General features: G+C 40.4%; 7 protein-coding genes across 9 annotated transcripts; 4 read left to right on the forward strand and 3 right to left on the reverse strand.

Annotated features, from left to right (window-relative positions):
- The first annotated feature begins 169 nt into the window (after positions 1–169).
- On the forward strand, positions 170–4,121 carry LOC128265821 (nuclear hormone receptor HR96). The gene is made up of 6 exons (XM_053002036.1): positions 170–1,152; positions 1,214–1,270; positions 1,326–2,167; positions 3,071–3,280; positions 3,351–3,563; positions 3,623–4,121. Exons 1-6 carry the CDS (start codon positions 486–488, stop codon positions 3,821–3,823), a joined length of 2,190 nt encoding a protein of 729 aa, XP_052857996.1. The 5' UTR covers positions 170–485; the 3' UTR covers positions 3,824–4,121.
- A 199-nt stretch (positions 4,122–4,320) lies between these two features.
- On the reverse strand, positions 4,321–8,363 carry LOC128265805 (telomerase-binding protein EST1A). The gene is made up of 10 exons (XM_053002026.1): positions 8,081–8,363; positions 7,623–8,005; positions 7,115–7,564; positions 6,673–7,049; positions 6,438–6,580; positions 6,244–6,379; positions 6,091–6,186; positions 5,236–6,033; positions 4,885–5,021; positions 4,321–4,827 (listed from the first exon to the last, which is right to left on the reverse strand). Exons 1-10 carry the CDS (start codon positions 8,259–8,261, stop codon positions 4,685–4,687), a joined length of 2,844 nt encoding a protein of 947 aa, XP_052857986.1. The 5' UTR covers positions 8,262–8,363; the 3' UTR covers positions 4,321–4,684.
- A 1,048-nt stretch (positions 8,364–9,411) lies between these two features.
- LOC128265830 (YTH domain-containing family protein) lies at positions 9,412–15,099 on the reverse strand. Its single transcript, XM_053002049.1, has 10 exons — positions 14,950–15,099; positions 14,850–14,883; positions 14,670–14,691; positions 14,439–14,534; positions 14,263–14,373; positions 12,285–12,379; positions 11,953–12,096; positions 11,213–11,892; positions 10,201–11,155; positions 9,412–10,139 (listed from the first exon to the last, which is right to left on the reverse strand). Exons 2-10 carry the CDS (start codon positions 14,865–14,867, stop codon positions 10,098–10,100), a joined length of 2,163 nt encoding a protein of 720 aa, XP_052858009.1. The 5' UTR covers positions 14,868–14,883; positions 14,950–15,099; the 3' UTR covers positions 9,412–10,097.
- Positions 12,698–13,716, forward strand: LOC128265961 (purine nucleoside phosphorylase). The gene is made up of 2 exons (XM_053002230.1): positions 12,698–13,551; positions 13,611–13,716. Exons 1-2 carry the CDS (start codon positions 12,715–12,717, stop codon positions 13,644–13,646), a joined length of 873 nt encoding a protein of 290 aa, XP_052858190.1. The 5' UTR covers positions 12,698–12,714; the 3' UTR covers positions 13,647–13,716.
- A 265-nt stretch (positions 15,100–15,364) lies between the features above and the next one.
- On the forward strand, positions 15,365–16,750 carry LOC128265920 (transmembrane emp24 domain-containing protein bai). Its single transcript, XM_053002170.1, has 5 exons — positions 15,365–15,633; positions 15,697–15,817; positions 16,193–16,263; positions 16,328–16,454; positions 16,512–16,750. Exons 1-5 carry the CDS (start codon positions 15,454–15,456, stop codon positions 16,631–16,633), a joined length of 621 nt encoding a protein of 206 aa, XP_052858130.1. The 5' UTR covers positions 15,365–15,453; the 3' UTR covers positions 16,634–16,750.
- Positions 16,750–22,088, reverse strand: LOC128265838 (inositol polyphosphate-5-phosphatase A). 3 transcript variants are annotated; one of them, XM_053002066.1, is made up of 9 exons: positions 21,895–22,087; positions 21,455–21,685; positions 20,300–20,479; positions 20,071–20,243; positions 19,927–20,014; positions 19,716–19,871; positions 19,417–19,656; positions 18,885–18,921; positions 16,750–17,174 (listed from the first exon to the last, which is right to left on the reverse strand). In XM_053002066.1, the coding sequence occupies exons 1-9, from the start codon at positions 21,970–21,972 to the stop codon at positions 16,915–16,917; spliced, it is 1,443 nt and encodes a 480-aa protein (XP_052858026.1). In that variant the 5' UTR covers positions 21,973–22,087; the 3' UTR covers positions 16,750–16,914. The 3 variants fall into 3 exon arrangements, with proteins under 3 accessions (XP_052858026.1, XP_052858030.1, XP_052858021.1); XM_053002070.1 differs by lacking the exon at positions 18,885–18,921 and having other exon boundaries at positions 16,986–17,174; positions 21,895–22,086; XM_053002061.1 differs by lacking the exon at positions 16,750–17,174 and having other exon boundaries at positions 17,366–18,921; positions 21,895–22,088.
- Positions 22,089–23,214: 1,126 nt separating this feature from the next.
- Positions 23,215–24,748, forward strand: LOC128265915 (uncharacterized). The gene is made up of 3 exons (XM_053002157.1): positions 23,215–23,415; positions 24,016–24,492; positions 24,561–24,748. Exons 1-3 carry the CDS (start codon positions 23,313–23,315, stop codon positions 24,638–24,640), a joined length of 660 nt encoding a protein of 219 aa, XP_052858117.1. The 5' UTR covers positions 23,215–23,312; the 3' UTR covers positions 24,641–24,748.
- Positions 24,749–24,835: the final 87 nt, after the last annotated feature.

A 24,835-nucleotide genomic window follows, 5' to 3' on the forward strand; every position in this document is an offset into this window, starting at 1 on the left:
GGGGATTAAGGCATATTATATTATTAGGCATTTTGAAAGGAAAAGTTGCAAACCAAATAGTTTTTATGTAATTAAATATTTTTATATTTTATTTATGTTGTTTTGGTCAGTGCATGTAAGCTCACACTTCCGCTGAATGGCTCACAATTGCGTTTTGCCATTCGCCCGGGCTCGTGGCTTGTTGTTATTGGGATTGGGCTGGAGAGCTCGGACGGACAGCAATTCATTAAAATATGTGGTGATAACGCGATCGGCCGAATTCTGCGTGCGACTCGTGCGTTTGACGTGGGTACAAACTAACTGACTGCTATGCTGTCGCACCCGCACCTGTTTTGATTCTACGGAGTTCCTGACCCATCACAAACCAAGCCACCTACCTCCCAGTGCCACCACCTCCTTCTCCGCCAGCTGTTCCACACCAGGAGGGCAATTAAAAAATCAATCAGAGGGCCCACTAATTGAAAGCTGCCCCCGCAGCACTCGACATGTCGCCGCCGAAGAACTGCGCGGTGTGCGGGGACAAGGCGCTGGGCTACAACTTCAATGCAGTCACCTGCGAGAGCTGCAAGGCCTTCTTCCGCCGCAACGCGCTGGCCAAGAAACAGTTCACCTGCCCCTTCAACCAGAACTGCGACATCACTGTGGTCACACGCCGCTTCTGCCAGAAATGCCGCCTGCGCAAGTGCCTGGACATCGGGATGAAGAGCGAGAACATCATGTCCGAGGAGGACAAGCTGATCAAAAGGCGCAAGATCGAGACAAACCGGGCCAAGCGACGCCTTTTGGAGAACGGGACAGATGGCGGTGAGGGTGACGCCGACGACGCAGATGACCACAAGGCGCCTGCAGACAGCAGCAGCAGCAACCTGGAGCTCTACTCTGGCTCGCAGGACTCGCAGAGCTGCGGCTCAGCGGACAGTGGCGCAAACAATAGCTCCAGCGGAGGACACACAGCGAGCTCCACACAGATCAATCCGCTGCAGATGACGGCCGAGAAGATCGTCGACCAGATCGTGTCCGATCCGGATAGGGCCTCGCAGGCCATCAACCGGCTGATGCGCACCCAGAAGGAGGCTATTTCGGTCATGGAGAAGGTGATCAGCTCGCAAAAGGACGCCTTGAGGCTGGTATCGCACTTGATCGACTACCCAGGTGGGTGCTCCACTTGGCCTTCTCTGTTTAACCCCTCTGATCTTTGTTAATTTGGTTGCAGGCGACGCCCTTAAGATCATCAGCAAGTTTATGAACTCGCCCTTTAATGCGCTGACAGGTAAGTCTACTCCAATTATAGTTGCACAACCTATTAATGGTTTCTTATTTAATAGTATTCACAAAATTTATGAGCAGTCCGACGGACGGCGTGGAGATCATCTCGAAGATTGTTGACTCGCCGGCAGATGTGGTGGAGTTCATGCAGAACCTGATGCACTCGCCGGAGGATGCCATAGACATAATGAATAAGTTTATGAACACTCCGGCAGAGGCACTGCGCATCTTGAACCGCATCCTAAGCGGCGGCGGAGCTAATGCAGCCCAGCTGGCTGCAGCGGACCGCAAGCCACTGCTGCTGGACACCAAGGAGCCAGCGGTGAGGCCTCCTCCGCCGGCGGAGCGGGTGGACACCGTCATCCAGAGCATGCTGGTCAATGGAAGCCCGCCCATTTCGCCACATGACGCCGCCGTGGACCTGCAGTACCAGCACTCGCCAGGTGCCATGGAGCAGCCCAGCACAAGCTCGAGCAGCCACCCATTGCCTTATCTAGCCAACTCGCCGGACTTCGACCTGAAGACCTTCATGCAGACCAACTACAACGACGAGCCCAGCCTGGACAGCGACTTTAGCATCAACTCGATCGAGTCCGTGCTGTCGGAGGTGATCCGCATTGAGTACCAGGCCTTCAACAGCCTGCAGCACTCGGCCTCGCGGGTCAAGGAGGAGATGTCCTACATGACGAACGGCAATGGCGGCTGCAATGCTGCCGGAAATACCAGCCAGCAGCGGCACCTGCAACAGCCCATCTGCGCCCCATCCAGCCTGCAAATGGACCGCGAACTGAACGAGGCAGAGCAGAATAAGCTGCGGGAGCTGCGTGTGGCCTGCGAGGCTCTCTACGATCCCGTGGACGAGGACCTCAGCGTCCTTATGATGGGCGACGATCGCATTAAGGTAAGGCAACCTAGCCGACGGCATAAGTCCATCGTTCTTTCATTTATAGCTCCAACACCACCAGCTTATCTAATCGCAGTGTATGTACTTTCGGCACCTGGCAGTTTGTGGCCAATCGGTGATTCAGTATGCGTATCTTGATGATGGCCTGTGGGCCAGTGTGTCTCAGCCAGCCATTTCTGTGGTCCCAGCAGTGCGTCTCACCCAAATGTAAACACCACTTTCAATGGGGTGACCAAGAGTCTTGGTTCAGGAAAAAAGTTTATAGAACTTCATAAGTCAATGTTCCTTGAGGTTGGAATGGAAATGTTTCAGCCTTTTGGTGTGCTTTTTTTCGAATTTTTATGCCACTTTACTTTGTTTACCTAAATTGACCTTAAACTATGAACCAAGACTTATTTATAACATTTTGCTTTAATGTGTCAACATTTCCACTAGTCCTTGGATTCCCCTGGTCAAATGTTTTACAGTTATCCAAACGTGACTCATTCGTAATTCGCCGAATTGTCGTCTAACAAATCGAGCCACCCTAGCTTTTAGGCAATCAGAGCGTCTGGTCTGCCAAGAGCAGGGCAGACAGTGGCTTTATCAGCCTCTGGCTGTGCCAAATGTGACACTATCAACCATTATCAAGAGCACCAGCAGGCGCTCATGAGTCTCCAACCGTCGATTTGGCCGTTTATTGTCGCCATAGACTGTTTACCGTTTGCGCCTCATCGCAATTAGCACATTTCGGTATTGTTAATTAGGAAAAACGATACAGATTTGACGGAATATGGAGCACAGCCAGGTGTTGGGCGCTATGATAAGCGGTGCTCGATTGAGTCACCTTCCAGGGAGAAGCCTTTACGATAGTGCAGATAATAGTAATGGCCACCTGTGTTTGTTTTGTCAACCTCACAGCCCGACGACACTCGCCACAACCCAAAGCTCTTGCAGCTGATCAACCTGACGGCGGTGGCCATCAAGCGGCTTATCAAGATGGCTAAAAAGATTACAGCATTCCGTGACATGTGCCAGGAGGACCAGGTGGCCCTGCTCAAAGGTGGCTGCACAGAAATGATGATAATGCGCTCGGCCATGATTTACGACGACGATCGCGACGCCTGGAAGGTATTTTTCGATGAGAAGTCTGGCCATTCGATTGGGTTATTCTTAATCTGATGTGATATGTGATTTACAGGTACCCCACACCAAAGAGAACATGGGCAACATACGCACTGACCTGCTCAAGTTCGCCGAGGGCAATATCTACGAGGAGCACCAGAAGTTCATCACCACTTTCGACGAAAAGTGGCGCATGGACGAGAACATTATCCTGATCATGTGCGCCATTGTCCTGTTTACCTCGGCTCGGTCACGAGTGATACACAAAGACGTGATTAGATTGGAACAGGTATGAGTATAGTCTTTCCATTTTGTTCACATTTAAATTACAATCAAATTAACCCACAGAATTCCTACTATTATCTTCTGCGAAGATATCTGGAGAGTGTTTATTCTGGCTGTGAGGCGAGAAACGCGTTTATCAAGCTTATCCAAAAGATTTCAGACGTGGAGCGTCTGAACAAGTTCATAATTAATGTCTATTTGAATGTTAACCCATCCCAGGTGGAGCCCTTGCTGCGTGAAATATTTGATTTAAAAAATCACTAAACCAATTTCGTGTCGGGTTTTGGGCATTCAATGCCGATGTCGACGCTGAAGCCCAATGATAAATAGTAAAATGATCAGCGAGCTGTAGTTGTTGTTGTTGATGTCTGTTTTATCTGTCGCTTATAATGTTAGATTTTAATCGAATGTGATTGTTAGATTTGCATATACTGCATAGATTTTATATTTCTACATCAAAGAGAGCATATTTAGGATACCAAGTGCAAAGCAACACAATCTATATGTAATGAACACCGTTTAACTAGTTTCCAATAAACTAAACACTGATGCAATAAATAAAGACTATTTCATCTCTTAAACTGCCATGTTATAATGGTAAGTTCATTTTGTGATGGTTGTAATATAGAGATAAAATATAAACCAATTTTTCTCCATTTAAAAACTATTAAAAACTGCCTTATAAATCGGAAAACAGCTGAATCTGTTAAAGCTTTCCGACATTCTTTGATTAGATATTGCCATACACCAAAACAAAATCGTTTGAACAATCCAAAATTATTTAATTTTTCGAAGGTCACAAAATGTACATTTGAAGTGGTAAGAAAGGACAAATTAGATAAGTGGAAGCCAACGTGATGTGCTTCAAAAAAGCATCACCGCGGAGGGAAACACCAGATCATCCACGCCTGTGTACCCGTGTCTAGTCCATTTGGGAACCCACGTTGTGTACGTGTCCGCGTATCCAGCGAATGTGTCTGAATCTGCCGACCCCGACATACATAGTCGTCATTTGTGTATAATGTAGGTAATATAATAGCTCGGACTCGCTCCGCACCGCACAGCTGGGCGATGGGCAAGTCCATTTACATTGTTAGCCGGTCCACTTGCAATATAACTCATCTTTCAGGTTGATTCGCGACAATCCTTGGCCCACTGCAGAAACTCATCCAACGCGCTGACTGCCAAATTCCGACTTAATGCCTTGACTCTTAAATTACGATCGGTGGTAATGAGTACTAGTTCCGTTTGAATGAAACACTTGCCATCTGAAAAGCGCTTTTTGCTTAGAACTGGTTTCAAAATCAAATTTAATGTATATTTACCTGTACACTGTTCGGATTTAGCTGTTTTAGATACTGCCACAGCCGTTGCCAGAATTTTGTCATCATTGGAAAGATACTCCTCCTCCACCAATGCAAATACCGAAGCATTGACAAACGAGCCCTTTGTGGTAGCACACCTAAAAAAAAGAGTTTGATAAGCATGACATAAAAATGGATGGGTAATATCTCCAGAACAACAATGACTTTAACAAAAACAATTATAGAACTGCAAATTATATTATCAGCTGTATACTTTAAATCAAAGTATAACCCAGGCTAGACTACAAAATTAGCTAATCGCCATTAAAGCTGTAATCAGAAATAAGCAAAACGAAATCAACAATTGCTTACTTCACATTACTCTTAGCCGACTTGATGAACTCAAGTGACTTTTTGGCCCGCGACGACACCTCGTCAAAGTGGTGGATGCGCTGCGTCTGCTTGGAGCTCCTATAAGAGTCCAGCTTAACGCCCTTGGAGAGGCCATCCAATTCCTTGACGACCGTCAGCGGTATGATGAGAGTGTAGCGCTTGAACTCCATAGACAGTTTCTCAAAGTCTTCCAGACAGTCAATGAAGCAGTTGGTATCGGGTAGAAGGTAGCGCGGACGAACCTCAATGTAGATTTTGGTATCTACGAACTTGAGGATCTCCTCCAGTCTGGTGGTGCATATCTGCTTAACCTTGGCCTTGGCCTCCAGCTCCTTCTTCAACTTGCACAGCTGGGAAACATCGGCGTCGGTGGAAGGACACAACGACTCCTCAACTATTTGGCACTGTATCTTTGGCGCTTTTGTCACTAGACCACAACTTTCGGCATCGAAATTTTCCAGAGCATTCTTCATGGCTGCATTGAGATCCTCAATGGTGAAGCTCGAATCCAGTGGCTGCTGCAGTGACTCTTGATGCTGGGCATAGCACTCCTGAAACTGGGAAATCCTGCGCAAGCGCTCCAAGAACTGAACTCGTTCTGGTCCTCGCTTTAGGCAATCTTTGCCCATGGTTTCACGCCCCAAAGGATTAAAGCCGCTCAGGGCAAACTCTTCATCCAAAAGAATTTCTTTCTTCTCCAGCTTCTGCTTTCCCAGCACACATTCAATGTACTCAAAAAGGGTTGATAGCTCTGCCCAGCAATCGATGAACGAGTGTCTGTGGGAATCGAGAATTCATTGTAGTTCGTTGGTAAGGACGATAATCAGTACTTACTCTTCTGTTCTGACCGGTTCCCATATCTCAATGTTAATGCTTAGCCAATGCACATAAACCTTTACATACTGCAGATATGTGTTGACACTAGTAAAGCTAAAATAAAGAGCAAATTAGTAAACCAAACCTAGAGTCAGCATTGGGGTTTCATACTCTTCTTCTGGAAGACACTGGATGTTTGTAGAGGCCTCCACAAACCCGGCCATTAGCTGGTTTGTTTTTTTCAGCATGAGTCCAAAGAATGAATTGGCAAAATTGAAGCTGTGATAACGCATCTCGCGACGTGACGCTGTAGAAAAACAAGCCATTAATTTTATTTTAACCGTGATTAGGCTTATCAATCATACTCTTCCGCTTGTTGTGCTCCACAACGAACAGGTTCAGTGCCACTATTTTCAGCAGTTTGGAGCGTGTCAACAGGTTGTCGTGCTTGACGGCGGCTTCCATTTGGATCTGCAGTTTTCTCAGCAGCGGATATAACGAGTCCACACTGTAGATGATTTTAAAGTTATGTGTTAATACAGGTTTTCAACTTTCACTTTCACGGAATTGATTTGAATCTGAAACCCTCGATAAACTCACTCTGTGCCTGTGTAAAGCTTTCCTATCAAGTACAGATAAAGGGACACGATGCGCGGCAACAACTCCTCCGAGGCCATCTCTTCGTAGCGATTTACCTCGGCCAATGTGGCCTTGTTGCCCTTCGCCTTGATACCCTTGTCATCGGTGCGATGCAGTCGTCGAATTCCGTCTGGATATATCCAGACCTCCTTGCGCATTGGCTTCGACTTTTGGGTTTTCGGTGCTGCATAATGCATGGGCGATTGCTTAATTTCGGTCTCCTCGTACTTGCGCCGAATCTCGTCAAACAGATCCAGCAGGCTTTCCTTGGCCGTCTGTATCGAGTTGGAAGTCAGCAAACTGCGTACATAGTAGTAGACGGCATCGAAACGCTTGTGCTGCAGGAGAAATAGGTATATGATTGGTATTTAAAAGTGTTAAATGTGATATAAATGATCCCTACATGATAAATGGAAATGACTGCCAGTTGGTTGTAAGGTGCTCCATTTCCAGGCACAAGTTCCTGAGCACGTTGATAGTATCTAGCCGCCTCCAGGTAGTCCGTAGCCTTGACATGATTCACCCGGTAGCGCGACAGGTCGCCCAGACAGATGAGCAGCCGCTGGGCCACCACTTTAAGGGCACTCTCGCAGCGCGACGAAGACGCACATTTGGCCATCAGTTTGTCGTAGACCAGGCGGTAAAATTTGGTGGCTTGTTCAATTAGCAGCAAGATATGGGCATGCGCCTGATCCGTTTGCTGTCGCTTAAGGTAATCCCGCACATTGTAAAAGAGCAATTTCCAAAAGAAGGCATCCACCTTGTGCTCGCAGACAAACTTAAGCTGCTCCAGCAAAAGCTGCTTGAAGGCATCCTGCAGCTGGTCATGAATATAGCAAAAGTTCTTCCAGTTCTAAGGCGGATTTTAAAGATTAGGGAAGTGTTTCATATGATATATGGTATATACTTACTATTAGTATAAGATTTCTCTGATGAAGCACCATTAGCTGATCGTACAATTGAACAATGTTCTTAGCATGGGGTAGGTTTAGGAGCGGCTCAAACCAATCCGGATGCTCGGTGGTCAAGCGGGTGCGCGTCACTGGCGACTGCGGAGGAGCATGCTCCTTCTCCTTGCCGGGATGATGATTGCGACCCCTGCGGCGGGCATTGTGTCCGGATGATTTGCCTTGTCCTTGTCCGTTGGCCTTTCCGCCGGACGCCACGGAGGTGGCCACCCGCAGGATGCCTGGAATTCCGCATTCCCGCGGCACTTTTCCGCTCCCGCTGGTAACCAAAACGGGATGTGGCTGCGCTTTTCCTGCACCTGCAGCTGCGTTGCTCAGAATAGTTACTACAACGAGTGGTGAAATCGTATAATGCTACAGATGTGACGCATTAACTTTGTATATATGTATGGAAGACTCACCTGGCCTTGGAGCAACTGGCTCCGCATTTTCAGCATTCTCTGTCTCCTCCGCCGTTGTTGTTGTTGCTGTGGCTTTTGCTGCGTGGCTGCAGCTGGCCGCGATTTTGTTTTGAAGACGTTTTGGTAGCGTCCCAATGATCAGCGATATGTCATTTTGATCTCGCGTTCCCTTTCGACTCATATTTCAAGCGATAGCGATGCTTTTGCTGTTGCATTTATACCTTTTTGTTGAAATTTTGTCAAATGTGTAGTGGAAACAGTGTGACCAAATTATTAAAGTGAATTCAAGCCAACCATTGAATTTGCACTAAAAAATCTTTAAATTAAAATGCGCGCTAAGTTTTAAACGATTAAAAGAGGAACATCTTATATAGACTGTGGAAAAATAACAATGAGCAAATAAAGAGGGGGATTTTAATAATAATAATAATAAAAATATTTCATACACATTATAAATTTTTGAAGCTCGTTTTATATACAATTGCAAATTTATACAAAAAAGTTTGCGAAATTCAAAAAAAAAGAAACACTTAAACTTTTCACCTTAATTTTACCTTTAACTTATGAAAAATCCATGAATTTAAGGGGAAATCCCGTTATCAATAATTTAAGATGTGGGCACGTGAGCGATTTTTTTTTACACATCACTTTGCTCGCGAGTAGGCGTGCAGTGTGACCAGACCATATATATATTGGAGTGCAGTCAGTTGCATACTGATGGCGCCAAAATTGAAATAATATTTTTGAATCGTTACAAATATCGAAGAGTAAGCAATCACAAAGAAATTTGTATCAAATCATTATGAGTTGATTTTATTATATATATTTCAAAAACATAACTAGATCTTAGAATTACATTTTATAAAAGAAAATCATGAAAATTTTTTAATAAAATTAATATCAAATATATTATCTTTGATTCATAGCAGTCACCAAGTAATCATGGGAGTGGATTTATCTACAGCCTGAATTTTGTGGAGTCAAGATTAAGGCCTCTTGCAGCTATAGCTCTAAACATTATTTCTGTTAGCTCCTAGTTTTAACTATAAGTTAGCATTGTATAAATAAATAAAGTATAAATAATGGTGATCATGATTTCTTAAATCAATATTTCAATTTCAGTTTAATATTTGCGTGTCCACTGAATACTTACCAGCATGCTTCGGTTGTCCGAATATTCTAAACCTTCGAATTTATTATAACCAGGAAACTAGAAGGGAACGTTAGCATTGTATCTCCATTGTTACTCTATTTTTCCTTTCGTGTTTGCTTAAACTAAAAATAATAGCTTGTTAATCAAATATGTCTTCGCATTTAGAGCTTGAGTTCGCTTTATGTTTATAACTTTTGTCGAGTTTAATTTTGTTACGTACATGACTTTTTTTATTATAGTGTTTCAGTCTTCCACTAACGTATAATTATTGGAAAGCGCTGTGAAAGTAATAATATTCGGCCCATATTGCTTTACGTGTAAGTATTATTTAGAAAATACTATTTTTAAACTTGTTGGAAAGCAAAGTTTTGATCAATCTCTTACAAATAGCGGATTTATATTAAGAGATGCTGGTAGTTTAGTCAATGAGTAAATGATGGATTGGTTACTTTAATTATATTATACATACATAAGTCGTGTACACTTTAGATTCAAATAAGTTGTATAAATTGTTACAGTGCAACTACAAGGAATGGCTGAAGCAGACTCCTTGGTGTTTATAAATGTTGTATATATCGGCAAAATCGATCATTAATTTGTTTATGAACTGTTCAATGTGAGCGTCAATAGATTTATATAAATATTGTAATAAATAATTACGTAAAAATGTTATCATATTTTAATCATTAATCCTAGTCCCACATGTTCGTTTTATATATGTTTTCATGAATCGGGATTTTATCTTGTACACGCAATGGTTAAAAAATCTAAAAATTATAGTTAAACATCTCTAAGCAATTCAACGGATTGTGGGAGTCCATTCAATATCATTTAAAAAAGAATTCTACCGCAGCTCAGTTTAATTTATGAATATTCATTGCTTCGCATTTTATCCTTGTCGGTGTCCTGCAAAAAAGAAACCATAAAATTAACATACGAATTCATAAATCGATCAGAGAGAACTCACTCTTGGCAGATCCTTAGATGCGGACAAGCCAACCTTAAAGCGCACGCCGATTTTTATTTGTTCAGTACTGAAATCACGATCACGGGTTTTTAACCTGGCCTTGTTGTTAGTATTGTTCTGTTGATATTCGTTTTTTCTGTTATTGGATCCATAGTGGGCTCCAAAGTCATTTTCTCTGTCAAAGTCCAAGCCATCTCGGTCCTTAAACTGATAGTCGCCGCCGCCGCCTGATTTCTGCATGTCAAATCCCCGACGATACTCGCTGTAATTGCCCCTGTGACCTGGATTACGGAAACCTGTTCCGCCGCCTCCGGCGTTAAAGTGTTTTTGTGACATGCCACCACCACCACCACCTCCACCTCGTCCATCGCGATCCCGATCCCTGTCCTTGTCGTCCACCTGGCGGTTAAAACTACGGGCCAGTGGCGCCTGCCCTTGGTTGTTGCCATCGGGAACATGCATTGGCGGACGCTTTGAGGAGACCTCCTCCTCCTGCTTCTTCTCGTAGTGGAAGAAGTCATCGAATATGGACGTTGAGTGGTTGTACGAGTGCAAGATCTGCAGCACTTCGATGCCCTTGTCGTTGGGCACTTCCTGGGTGTCTCGCGAGTTCGTCACCGACTTGTTCTCATTGTTCTCCAGTCGAATGTGGCGCAGCTTTCCATTAGGCACATCTTTCACATATATCCATTTCACCTTGAACTTGCCCCTCCACTTGTCCTGCGACCAGACGCTCGACGTTGAGTTGTAGTCCACCGCCGTCATCATTTGTGCCATCCCGCAAAAGTGGCCGGATCCGTTCACCGAGAAGAAGAGCATGATGTTGCCGCCCTCTTTGTGCCGCTCCTTGAAGGCATCGTCCAATCTCTTGTTGCCATGGTCTGTGGAGCACCATATCTCATACTTTATACTGCGGTGGATATCATCTTCGGAATACGATTTGATGACAAAAAACCTGCAAAGGGTAGAAAGGTAAGATATATATATATTTAAAAATATATAGAAGTAATACCTGGCTGCCGTGGCCTTGTTCAAGTCCACCACTTTCGGGTTGTAATTGTTTTTGTCTTTTAGTTCATCCAACAAAAGTTGGGGATCGACAGGCACCTCCTCGGTGGCCGATGTGGCCTCCACCGGTCGTGATTGGTTCTCGTCCCGGTACTCGAACTTGGAGGCGTTCTCAAACTCGCTGCTCCGGAAACTGGAATAGTTGCCCGAGCGCTCTGAGTTGCGATTGGGATGTGGCACTCCATCGTGTCGCCTGGCGGCGTTGGGTGGCCCAAAGGGTCCCGGGTTGGTCGCTGGACGGGGCGGAGCTGCTGCATGGTGGACCGGCGGCTGCTGGGCTCCCGGATTCCGGCGAACCGGACCCGTTGGCGAAACCTTGGCTCTGCTGAAATTATTGTTGCTGATGCCTAATCCCTTGCTCTCGTACTTCTGGAAGTTCTCCGTGTCTTTGTGTACCTTCTCGGTTCGAGCGCCCAATGGCGGTGCTGTGTTGCCCGATACCGAAAAGTCTGAGCTCAAATCGGAGTAGCTCAAGTCGATCGGCGAGGGTGGAGAAGGTACAGGAGGCGGTTTATTGTTCGGCAAGTCCCATACGCTAACGTCTAAATTGTGCTTTCCTGGTACCATTGGTGGTGGTGGCATGCCCGGACCCTTTTTCTTATTGTTGGAAGTGGTGGACGCTGCCTGTTTAACAAAAACTAGGTAATACAATCGGTTGGCAGACAATTTTATGTGAACACTCACTCTAGATGTTAGTTTAGCCGGCTGGGAGGCAATTGAGGCCCAGGTTGTCTTCTTGGGAGCGGCGACAACTTCTTGAGTTTGTGCTTCATCGCTTGTTCTGTTGTCCAGTTTTGTAGACGGGTGGTCGTTCTCATTTCGAATCGACTGTGGAAAAGATATACATAAATACATTACTTCCCAAACTTAAAACATAAACAATACAAAGCGATTAATAATAATTATAAAGTTGATTAAAAAAACCACAAGCCATTACAAAAGTAATACCACAGTTTTAAAAATAATGTTATTTTAAATGTCTAACAGATCTTAAAAAATTCTTAAAATTAATGTACCTGTGCTGCTGGTTTCCTGGAATTCCAAGGATTTACTTGGTGCTCGTCGCGTCTAGTGTTGTTGGGAATACTATGTCCATGTCTTTTATATGAATCTAAAAAAATGGATATAAAACTATGAATTAGATTCATTTTTACAGAATTAATTATTAGTACAAAAAAAATAAGGTGCATAAACTCATCCTTATGATGCGCCGTAAACGTATTTAATAAATCGATTATTAATTATTTTTATAAATCTTCAAGTATCCTTGTCCTTATAAAAGTGAGTCTTCTTGAAACATAAAAGCAAATTTCCATAATCTGTGGGTGGATATGCATTATTACAAATTTTAGAAGGCAATTCTACTTTCTTAAATTACATTTTGAATTTTATTTCACTTTCAGGCAATCAGATTTTACAAAAAGTTATCAAAATTTTCCATTTTCGATGGAGGGAGAATTAGATCTAACGAGTGAGGAGGAGAGGGACACCATTCCAATTAAGATCGGAATCATAGGGGAAGCCAATCTGGACAGGCCCATTTATTTGGAGGAGCGCATGGAATATGCTGTTTGCACGCCCTTCGGCAAGCCATCGGATGTGATTATCGATGGCCAGATAGAAGGCGTTAACGTGTCGCTCCTATCGCGAAATGGCAGGAACCACGACATCATGCCGAGCAACATCAACTACCGGGCAAATGTATGGGCCATGCGTAAGATGGGCTGCACCCACATCCTGGTTACGAACACATACAGCTCCCTGAGGGACGACTTCCAACCAGGACATCTGGTTGTGCCCCACGATGTGATCGATCAGACGACGAGGCGAGCTCAAACCTTTTACGATGGCGCTGTGGGCAGTCCCTTGGGCGTCTGTCACGTTCCCATGAATCCTGCCTTTTGCGAACGCACTAGACAGCATCTTGTGGGTGCCGCTAAGGAGTTGGACTTCCCCACGCGATCCAGTGGAACCGTGCTCACCCTCGAAGGACCACGTTACTCCACCGTTTCGGAGAATAATATGTTCCGCAAGTGGGGCGCCGATCTCCTAAGCATGACCCTGTGTCCCGAGGCCACGTTGGCCAAGGAGGCCGGCATCCTCTACGCTTCCTTGGGCCTGATTACCAACATGGAGTGCTGGTGTGCCCAGCAGCCCAATGCAACCACGCACGAAATATTCTACATCTTCAAGAAGCAATCGGAAAACCTCCAAAAGGTCATGACCACGGCCATTAAAACTATGGCTGCAGAGGATTGGGCTGAGGATATACTGAAGGCAAAGGTATTGTTGATATTTTAACACTTCAAATTGGTAATGATTCTAAGAAAAAAACCCTACAGATTTTGGTGTGCAGTAACTTTGCAAATAATAAATGATATTATGGCCTCATGATAAATATTTCGTTACAAAATTAAAATGATCTTATATTTTTTAACTGTTTCAAAAGACGACCTTTTTCTTTGATATTAAAAGAGATTGTCAGCAAACAAAGCAAGGATAATTTCGCGTTTAAAAATCTTATAAATTGAAAATACCTTCTTGTGTGTTATTTTTTTAGTAATTAATTTTTTTAAAAATTAAGCCAACGTTTTAAAAGTGGCATAGAATTCTTTAAATAAACCTTAAACATTTTAAAAACAGAAGCGCTTGTATCTAAAAAATAGATTAACTGCCCCGAAATTGAAATCTGAAAACGATATTTCTTTCATATTAATCTTTTAGGTGGTGTTTTAGCATTTCTGTCAACCGAGTTCGGTTTAAATTTAAATTTCCAAAAGTATTTAATTAAGAAAAACAACCTAAATTGATCTGGGAATCGTTGTTATTCAATTGGAGATTTAAGCCATCAGTGCTTCCAATCGGAAGCTAATCGGACGACTTCCCGATGCACCGACTGCATTATGCATATTGGCAGAGTCGAAAAACCAGTTAGCGAGAACGATTGCACACTGAGCAAAAGTGTAAGTACTTGATGAAAACAACTATACATACCATGGTTGTTTGAGCTTGCTTTTCGGCCCTTGTTCATATTATTCCATGGAGTGTTGCAGTTCTCCTTAAAGTTGAACGGCGGATATTGGAATTGCATGGAGCTTTCATTGACTGGGGAATCGATGGGAGATCGGATCTATTGGTTATGGATTAAAATTTAATAGTCGACTACTAACCAGAGACATCATCGTGAGTGGGAGAGGGTAGATTTTCATAAGAGGCCTCATCGACTTGCTGGCTCCATGGTATATTACGCTCCTCAACCGATTTAGCTGCATTTTGAGGCATTTTGGGAGAAAATGTACATTAAAATCGCACATTAAGCAGGAAATACGATCGAACGAAGGTAGTTGGTTCCTGTTGTCTATAAGAAAACTCTGTCTGTGGTGGTAGGTTGTGTTATATACCTGTGTTTCCTGGTATTTTCATCTGAAACAAAAACACACAGCAGGTTAATACTATTTATTACTCGAGTACATCATGCATATTATGTGTACATCATTTTAAGGTCGAAAATCTTCCTGCGGAACCCCAAATAAATCGAATCGAAACATATGTATGTACATATGTATGCAAAATACAATTACCTGATCCACGCCTGACATTTGCTGCACTTTTTGCCTGCAAATACGAAAATTACTTAATAATGCCGTTCGGTTTTGGTTGCACTTCACTTCGCTTAGTTACCCCTTTTAAAATAAATGATATAAAAACACAAGGCAGGCGAATTTGTTGCTTAAAAGTTTTAATAAACTCGATATATTTTTTACTTAAAGAACCACATACACTGACACCACACGCACATTAACCAATACACTGATGGGATTCTTAACGCATCCGAAGCCGTGTATTTTTAATGAACGGCGTTGTGGAGACAAAAGCAATGTTGACAACACTAAAATAACGGTTGTTGAAAGGAAAGTTTTGAGGAAATAAGGTTGAAATAAAAAAATCTTTATATTGTAAATTTTTTATAATCTTTTAATGTTATTAAATGCTTTATTTAAAAACAATAAACAACTGTGGTATTTTTCCAACACTGATTACCAAAAATACCAGGGCGGTCACAGAAAACTACTGTCGATACATCGTTCGAGATGGAAAAACATCGATATTCTCCACCTCTAAGAAGAAGCAAGTAGCCACCTCATCTTTGTCAGCCGTAGATTTTGTTAGATTTAAATTGTTGAGATGGCTAGGGCGGCTTTTATCGTGTGCCTTCTGATGGCCAGTGCCTGGAGCAGCCACGCCGTGATGTTCAAGCTCAGCCCGAACACCCAAAAGTGCCTCAAGGAGGACATCCAGGCGAACCAACTCGTTATGGGCGAATACGAGGTGTCCGACGTGCCCGGCCAAATCATCGACTATGTAGTGAGTTTTCTACATCAAATTTATATATTACCATGGTTTTAACACCGGTTTTGTGTACAAAAGGCTCGCGACACCAAGGGACACATCCTGTCGCAGAAGGAGCACATCACCAAAGGCAAATTCAGCTTCATGTCCGAGGTGTACGACGCCTACGAGATTTGCTTCATATCCAAAGTTCCTCCACGTAAGTCATGTTTACCGGAGCTACGCATAAAGTATATGTGTAAATTGGTTATTAAATAATTACATCTGTAATATAAATTTAAAAAGTCACATGCTATGTAGGGCAGAGCCAGTGTTCAATACACAGCGGTACTTATTTTTGATTACGATTTTTTTTAAATATAATATAAATATGGTAAATTGGAAATATCAAAAAGAAAATACCGAAAATAACATGAATAATCATTAAAATTATAACTATATTATGAATTTGAATTTTGTGCATATTAATAATATATCATGATATTTTTACGTTAAAAAAGAAAAGACCTAAAATAATATGTAGAGCCATGAAAATGAAACCTATGGCATAACAAGTTTTCATATATTTTACCAGATCAACGCGGCATTGTACAGGAAGTATCGCTGCAGACGAAAAAGGGTGTGGAAACCAAGAGCTACGAAGGCGTAAGTACACTTAAGTCGCCTTTGTTATCTGTTAAATTTCATATGTTGTTATGTTCCAACTCAGATTGGCGAAGCCTCCAAGTTGAAGCCCCTGGAAGTGGATCTTAAGCGTTTAGAGGACCTTTCCGACTCCATTGTGCGCGATTTTGTTCTCATGCGCAAGCGGGAAGAGGAAATGCGCGATACGAATGGTAAAAGTAATACCTTAATAGCTCAAGAACCCATCTAATCATTGTTCTTTCCTGCAGAGAAAACCAACAGCCGCGTCCTGTTCTTCAGCATCTTCAGCATGTGCTGCCTGCTTGGCTTGGCGACGTGGCAAGTTCTGTACCTCCGCAGATACTTCAAAGCCAAAAAACTCATCGAATAATCAGTCGCCTAGCCGTAGTCTTAGTGCTTGTGGTGGAACTTTGTTTAAAAACACCTGCTTTCGATTTCATCTTTCATATTTTGAACGTTTTTCTGAAATAAATGCAACTACCACGTATGTATATTTTATTACTGCGACTGCTTCTCCCACATGTCTTGGCGGTGTGACAAATAAATAGCTCATATTGGACGCGTTTAACATAACAGGTACATAACACAAAACCACACGGTACAAGTTATTGGCTCAGCTGACATTAGTTGATAGATTCGAAGCTTAACAGCTCAGACGGTTGTTTCCTTCAGCAGCATTGAACTCTCTGTATCGAGTCCATCTCCCTTGATGTCCAACGATGCCCCGGCTTCATGGGGGTCTTCTTTGCAGGGAATTGTGGCTGCCTTCTTCATCAAGATGTAGCGTGATTTGGCACTCGAATCCTCGACGACGGACTGCTCCATCCACAGACTGTCGTCGTTCAGCGCTTGGTTCACCAAGTTTGCCAAGCTCTCCGGCAACTTTGATATTCCGGTGGGATCTGCAGGGCCTACAAGAATTCAAACATAAGATTACACGATTTGAAGGCATTACAAACTAGGCTGCAAACTCGACTTTGAATCCACAAAACTTGTTTTGGTCGGTTTGCAACTTTGATATTGGCGTAAAAAAACTGAAAAAGATAGACACTTTCACTTTCAAAAATAAATACAAATAAAAAGAAAAAGAAAAGAAGACAAATGAGGTAAAAAACGTAGTTTATTTTCTTAAAGAAGACGAACACATGGTAAACAATATACATAATTAAAACATAGATTCAAAGAAAAATGTTATACGGGCTTAAAAGCTGCTATTGCAAAAAGGAACAAAGTACATTAGAATTATATTCGATATGGCTCTTGAAATGCGCACATAATATAAATTAGAATTGCAATACTTCAGCTGACACATTTACAATGATTTCAGTAGCCTTAAAATATGAATTTACACTAAGTAAATTCAAAAATATCTTCAGTACAAGTCAAACTAAAACTTAAATATAAATTTTAGGGCTTTTAACTCCGAATTTTATAGTTTTTGATCAAGATTCAATAAGAGATTTTAAATACTTAAGATAGCTGTATAAATAACAAATCAAAAACTAATGAAATTAAGACTTAAACATAGCCGGTTAATTTTTTGGTAAGTCCACGCTATTAAAAGCATGCAGATAGAAAAGAATCCTTTTATTACTATATATAAGGCGTGAAATAAGTGTTATTATAATAATAAATAGCAAGCGGTAATCTAATCGCTGGCTTAAAAATACTTTTCTTAACAACGAAATATATATCAAAGTAACAACGAACTGGAATTAGTGGTTAGTGGATAGTACAACACATAGGAATAACACGAGAGCTGCGTTTTGGGCGAGGAGTTAGAGCAGAGTCAACTTGATCAACATCACCCACCACCGCCGCCGCCGGCTCATCAACTGTGTTGCCCTCCTCGTCTTTGATGGACAAGCGCTTAAGGTTCTCTAACCGGGATTTAAGCTGACCAGGTGGAACGGCTCCCCTTGGAGGTGGTTTTTCAGCCACCTCGGGACAGGGCGATATGTCCGATTCACCAGCTTTGCTCTCTGATTTTCTATCTAGCGCTAGTCTGCCTTCTAGGGGACTACGTGAACTGCTGGAGGTGGAGGTGCACGAGCTAGTGACCTCCGGATACGGCGAATGGGACTCAGTGCTCTCCGGCGTGTAGGGATCTTCGTACTGCCGTCCCTCAGAGTCCGTGCTCAAGTGCTGCGTGTCTATGCGATTGATTATTATATCCTGTGTTAGCATCAAACGCTTGGACAGCAGCTTATACCGGTGAGCCACGGGCTGTCTCTTGATTATGTTTCGGCACATGGGACAGATGGCTTCGCCAGTTCGGCTGGTATCGTCCAACTGGAGCAGACTATTACTAGAAAGGTGTGCGCACAAGCACATGCAGATATTATCGGAATCAATTATGTTAATACTAATGTTCGGGAAGTTCGAGGAGGACGATTTACTAGCCTCCTCCTCCCCATCTTGACTAATTTTCAGAGAATTGTAAATATTGCGAGCCTCCGTCTCATTGATCAGCTTTGAATTGGTGGCTATATCCTCAAAGAGCTTATTCGAATAGGGACAATATTTCAGTTTGGCTGCGGGCAGAGGTGATGATGTTGAGATTTTGTTGGGTGCGTTGGCGTAAGTATTCGTGTAGTTGCAATCACAAGATCTATAAGTACCTTTGTTTGGTTTAAGACGGACAGTTAAGTAAACAGGCTACATGACAAAAAAAGGAAGAGATAATAATTATTAGACCGATTGAAGTACAAAATGCCATTAGAAATGGTATATACATATGAGAGTCCTATCGCTTTACTTTTCTTTAATAGGTTCTAAACTCAGAATCAAATTCGACACTAAAAAATTTCAGAACTAACTTCGATCCACCGAAGTCTTTAAATATCCTTGCAAATTTAATACGATCCTTTCCTAGTTTTTTTGTTGTGGTTTGGAATATCTGAAATATCTTTCTATTAAACACAGAGGATATGGTAAGCGCACTACAATTTTATAGTTGGTTAGGAATTGAAGCAGAATTAGAATCAGCCTGTTTGAGTAAGACATTCGGAATCAATTGAAGCCTCTAATAGCGAAGAGCAAGAATATTTATGAAAAGTGGTGCAAAGTAAAGAGCAATCGATATTTGTAAGTAGTTTTAGATTGCTTCTGAAGTTATTAAAAGAAAGTTTGATGGTCTCAAAGTATCTTTACCTTGTGGTCGCCCATGCAGACAGCTTCACCGATCATTCCGTAAGTCCAATCATCGCTCCGAATAATCTCGTGGACTTGGGGACTCATCAGAATCCGATCACACCAAGCCGGACAGCGGGTGGACATATAGTCGGTGGGCATTTCTGGATCCTCTTCGAACGGATATGACGGCACAAACTTAATGGGATACTCGACTAGGATGTCTTTAAGTGGCTCCAGCTCTCTGTCAAACTTCTTGAGCTAGAATAGACACAAATTAGTCATTATGTAATTGTGGAGTTGACATATAAACTTATTACCCAGTCTTCTTTAAATTTTAGTTGATGGTCGGCATGACTAAATTCTTTTTTTCCAACAGTAAGTACGTTGTTTCCTGTTGAGTTGCGATAATGGATCTTATCGTTTTCATTCTTCACATTTTGAACGCGATGAGGAGTCAAGTTCTCAGTTAGTTCCTAATAAATTATAATAATTGAATATTTTTCGGGATAACTCGGATGGTAAGCTTACTTTCACAACTCCTTCGGTGTCACATCTAAAATTAAAATCCCCAAAGACGAAAAATGGCACAGTACCGTTCTGCTCGTCCAAATGGAACCTGTTTTGGTTGTAATAAGTTAACATTGATTTAAGCTAACTTAAATACAAAATTACCTTTCAATAGTATGAACTAAGGCTCTTCTCCGCGTCTTACAATAAACAGAAGGAAAATTCTCACAGGCAGCCAAATTGGAGGCATCGTGAAATAAGTGAATGTTGACTAGATCGATGACTGTGCCATTGACTTCCCACCGTGTTCGCATAAAACCTTTTCGGGACCATTTACACTAAATCAGATATAGTAGATTCATAAATTTCCAAAAATCAAATGTTTTCAACTTACTTCCGGAAAGAAATGCTGCGGGAATTTGGACTTTTCCTTGGTGGCAATAGTTTCAATATTTCCGGAATAGATATGTTTATCTTTAATATCTTGGAGACTTTCCTCCCAACTGTGGGTTAAGAAATTCCATATTTTCAAAGAGGCAACATCCTGGTGGACAAAGTAAAGACTTCCAAGGGCCTATTAAAAGATAATATTTTAAATATTATATTAATATATTATATATATATAATATATATATTATGTGTGATCTATATAAATTATAATAAGACAAATACTTTTAATGTTGTTTCATTACAATTTTGATTTCCATTTTTTCACATATTATTTATGAATCAGCTTTAAAGAACCAGAGAAATTTTAGTTTTGTTGTTGATTGAAATATGAACTGTTGTGACTAAGCCCATTGAGATAACATATTCAAATTTTGCATGCGGTATGTATAAATAAACCATTGATTTGAATAACATTTTTTATTATTTCTTAAAAAAAGAATTCGTAAACATTTGATATCGACAATTTGAGGATATTTGAGGATACAACATAAATTTGATTATTAACTTTACTCATCGGCAGATAAGTGAAAACTTTAAATATACTGAATAATAATATTTAAGAACTATATTGTACGATATTAAAAAATATGATTGGTAAATGGAAGTAAGAACCAAGAAATAAGTTAAAATAAAACCATTGGGTTCAGTAACAATTTTAATGAAAATCCAAACAATAAATTTGTAAACAATTTTAATGCCTCTTTGTTGACACCCTATCAAAAAGATTTAATCATCTGAAAGCAAAAATAATGCTTCTTCATTGATGATGATATTAAATGATGATATTAAAATCTAAAAATAATCTAAAATAATATTTTGGTAAATGATGAATTGGTAAACGGAAGAAAGAACAATATAGAATCTACATAGCTAATAAAAAATCAGTAGTATCAATCAGTATTCAATATTATAAACCAAAAAGAATGTTTGTTGATACAAATGATCTTTGATACCTTTACCAAACGGCAGAAAAATATTGTTATTTGTTTATGATGTTTTCAAATATTTTTGGTAAAAAAAAGCAAGAACAGTATAGAATCTGCATAGCTTGTATAAAATTAAATTTGTTTTAATATTATAAAAGCTTTACTTCACTTACCGTAAAGTGCTCGGCCGACTTGAAGTCCTCGTCCATGAAGATGTGTACGCAGGTGAATTGGGCCATTTCGGGGGCATCGCAGAGGCATTTGATGAACTCCTGGACGTACTCCATGGACTTTTCGTAGGTCTTTCCGCCCACTTCCTGGAGATGAAGTGCCAGGAATTTGGGCTGAGCGATGGATATCTTGGCGAGGAATTCGTGGAGCCATAGCTGCAAAAGTCTCTCCGGCTGAAAGGTCGGTTGAAAATTCGATTATATGGGGGCGGATTATCAATTTGTTTGGATAAACACATATTCGCGTGTACATATATTTATGTCAGTGGGGCCATACATAAATATGCGTATTTACATTTACGCATTTCGTGTATGTATGGGCCGTATGTAAACATGTATACTTATTGGCCCTATGGAAATTTCTATTTGGATCTCAAACGTACATCCTCGAACAGGCTGCCAACATTGGCCGTGACCAGAAATATATCCGTGCAGTCCCCGTCTTCCTGTGCTGAGTCCATTTGGTCCTGTTTTCGCCTGCGATGCAACAATTTAATTCACCTTTTATCAGCGTTCCAATTGAAAAAAATGTAAATACTAATTGAGTCAAGAGGCGCAGTATGACCGTACCCTCTGGCAAAAACTAGGGCGTTTCGAAAAGCAGCTGCGGTATGACCGTTTGTTATGCGGACTTGTTAATTTTTCAAAAATAAATTTTTTGTTCGCTATAACGAAATATTGACTGAGCGTTTATACATAATTTGACAATTAACTTTCGTAACTGTTTCCGTTGCTTAGGATTTTTGAATTTCAAAAGAACCGCGCAGTCATTTGTCAGAAACCAAAATTAGGTCAGTTTCGCAATCAGGTAGATATTTAAATTAGTATAATGCTCAGTGAAAAATTAACTCAACTCAAATTAAAACAAGGGTCCTTCCATAACTTATATTATTTAAAAATAATATCAAACATATTTAAAAATACTCAATATTCAAGTTGTAACTTAAACAACTTTTTTTTTGTCTATAAAAATTTAACTTTATATTTCAAAACGGTAGTGGCTAATCTAACTTAAAAAGTATTAACTAAAATTCAAGTAGCTACTTTTCAGTGTACCAAGTACCTTAGTTAGTTAGCAGTGTAGTTATAATTAAATATGAATAAATGCATTCCGGAATTAACTATTCAAGATATGTGGTGGCACATTAGCCAAGTCTAAGATTTGTCGTTTATAATATAAGCATATCCGGCGGTGAAAAACTATTAATTACTACGGTGCAAACTCACTATATCATATTGCAAATATTATTGCTATTAATTCAAATAAATTCCAAAGGTTCTTAAAGTATTACATTACTTGTTAGAAATGTCATCAATTTGTGACACTTATGCAAATTGTTTTTTCCCACAAAACGAGTTTAGCAATTTGTCGAAAAAGTGGTCAAAAACGTAAGACTGCAGATACTATATAGGCTGATGCTATTTTCAGGCTTTTTGAAAGTTAGGTAGTGAAAGTTGTATTGAACTCTTTTGCCTCTGTTTCGAAATCTCCAACACAATCCAAGCAATTGCACGTAGCATGAATACTGAACAGCACGTGAGACGGTAGCCACATTTCTTGCAAGAATACGCAAGTGATATGATATGTGTATGGTGTATTGTATATATATGCCCTATGGGGGCCAAAACCTTTCGGGGGAAAAGCAACGGCAGTTATAAATACTTGCACATACTACGTTGCCCAGATATTTTCTTTACAGCAATGCATTCGGTTCGAAATTTATAAAGAGACGAACGGCAAGAAAACCGTTTATTGTATTTTTAGGAACCGTTTAACTCATATCTTACCGCGATCAAAAAAATGCGTTATAATTACCTTGTAGTTCTTATATGCGCTTCCTGCGCTTTTGCGGTTCCGGATAGCTATTCTGGCGATATCCAGAACTCGAATTCTTTGGATTTCGGTGCGTGAAGATACAAAAGGATATACAGAAAATAAGACAATTATTTAAACCCAAACAAGAAGTGAAATTAAAAAAAATCAAATTTAAAAATATTAATAAATATTAAAAATATTAGTAAATTGTGATTCTAAAATATTTATCAGCTAATTTATTGAAGAGTGATTGAAAAAAGCAAGAATTGACTTAAACTTTATAATAAGTGTTATGATTGAAATATTATTATTTCAGTTGAAGCCCAAGAAATTAATTATCAACAACTTCATAAAATCTTTAACGTATAAACTTTGTCAGTCATATTAATGTTGTTTTGATTTTAAGTTAAATATTCTTATCCTCGATACTAAATTTGATCTTGTTTTATAATAAAATGTTGGATATTATTGGACAATTTTTTGGTTTTATGTTGACCCCTTCTGTGGTTTCCCTTATTCTGGAAACTATAATTAATTAGATTAAAAAAGAAAGAAAATTAACCACTTAAGAATTTAATTTATTGAATTAATTCCACAAATAATATTATTAAATTTTGAATTTAAGTTAATAGTAAGTTGGAATTGATAGTATTCCATTATATTTTAACATTTTTCTTATTTCTATTAGGCAACGATAGTGGGGGCTATGAATATAACTCCCCGCCAAAGAACAACTACCTTCCGCCAGCCACCTCCGCACCAGAGTACCTGCCTCCACCAAATAATGGATACCAGTACAATCCGCCGCCAAACAACAACTACCTGCCTCCTCCAAACAACAACTACCTGCCACCTCCACCTGAATACGGACCACCTTCTGGTTATCCTGTGTATGGTCCACCACCTCCCTTTTATAAGCCAGCTCCTCCCATTCCCTATCATTCCCACGAATCCTTCCTGGAGAAACTTAAGTCCAAGATCAACCTATATACGCTTGGAAAGATATTGTTAAAGCTCTTGATATTCAAGAAAATAGTCAAATTTATCGGCTTGATTTTTCTACTCCTGGTTTTGCCAAAGCTGAAAAATATTTTTAAGGATGATATGATGTCGGGATCTGGTGAAAGCGATGGAATGGAAAGTAAATTTGTAGAAACAGACAAAGGTAAGTTATTTTTAAGGATCTGTTTAAAATTAAAAATAATATTTTCCCTTTTTTTTTGTGCTTTTAAGATAAACTATCTAAACAAATTGAAGATCTTTACGATTTCGTAATAAATTCTATAGAAAACTTTGAAGGAAGAAGTTCATAAGGTGAATTCCAAAAGTAGTTAAAAATGTATTATTACGAATTGTATTACATGCACATTTGATTATTTATTTGTTAAATTTGTTTTTTTAAATAAAATTGTTTTATAAAATACGTTTGTTTTTATTCATTACAATAAGGTAAGTATCATTTGTATTAAGAATCGAGAAATTTTATTGAAAGTATAAAATTCTTATAC

The sequence above is a fragment of the Drosophila gunungcola genome, chromosome 3R (genome assembly GCF_025200985.1).
Source record: "Drosophila gunungcola strain Sukarami chromosome 3R, Dgunungcola_SK_2, whole genome shotgun sequence".
Taxonomy (NCBI): domain Eukaryota; kingdom Metazoa; phylum Arthropoda; class Insecta; order Diptera; family Drosophilidae; genus Drosophila; species Drosophila gunungcola.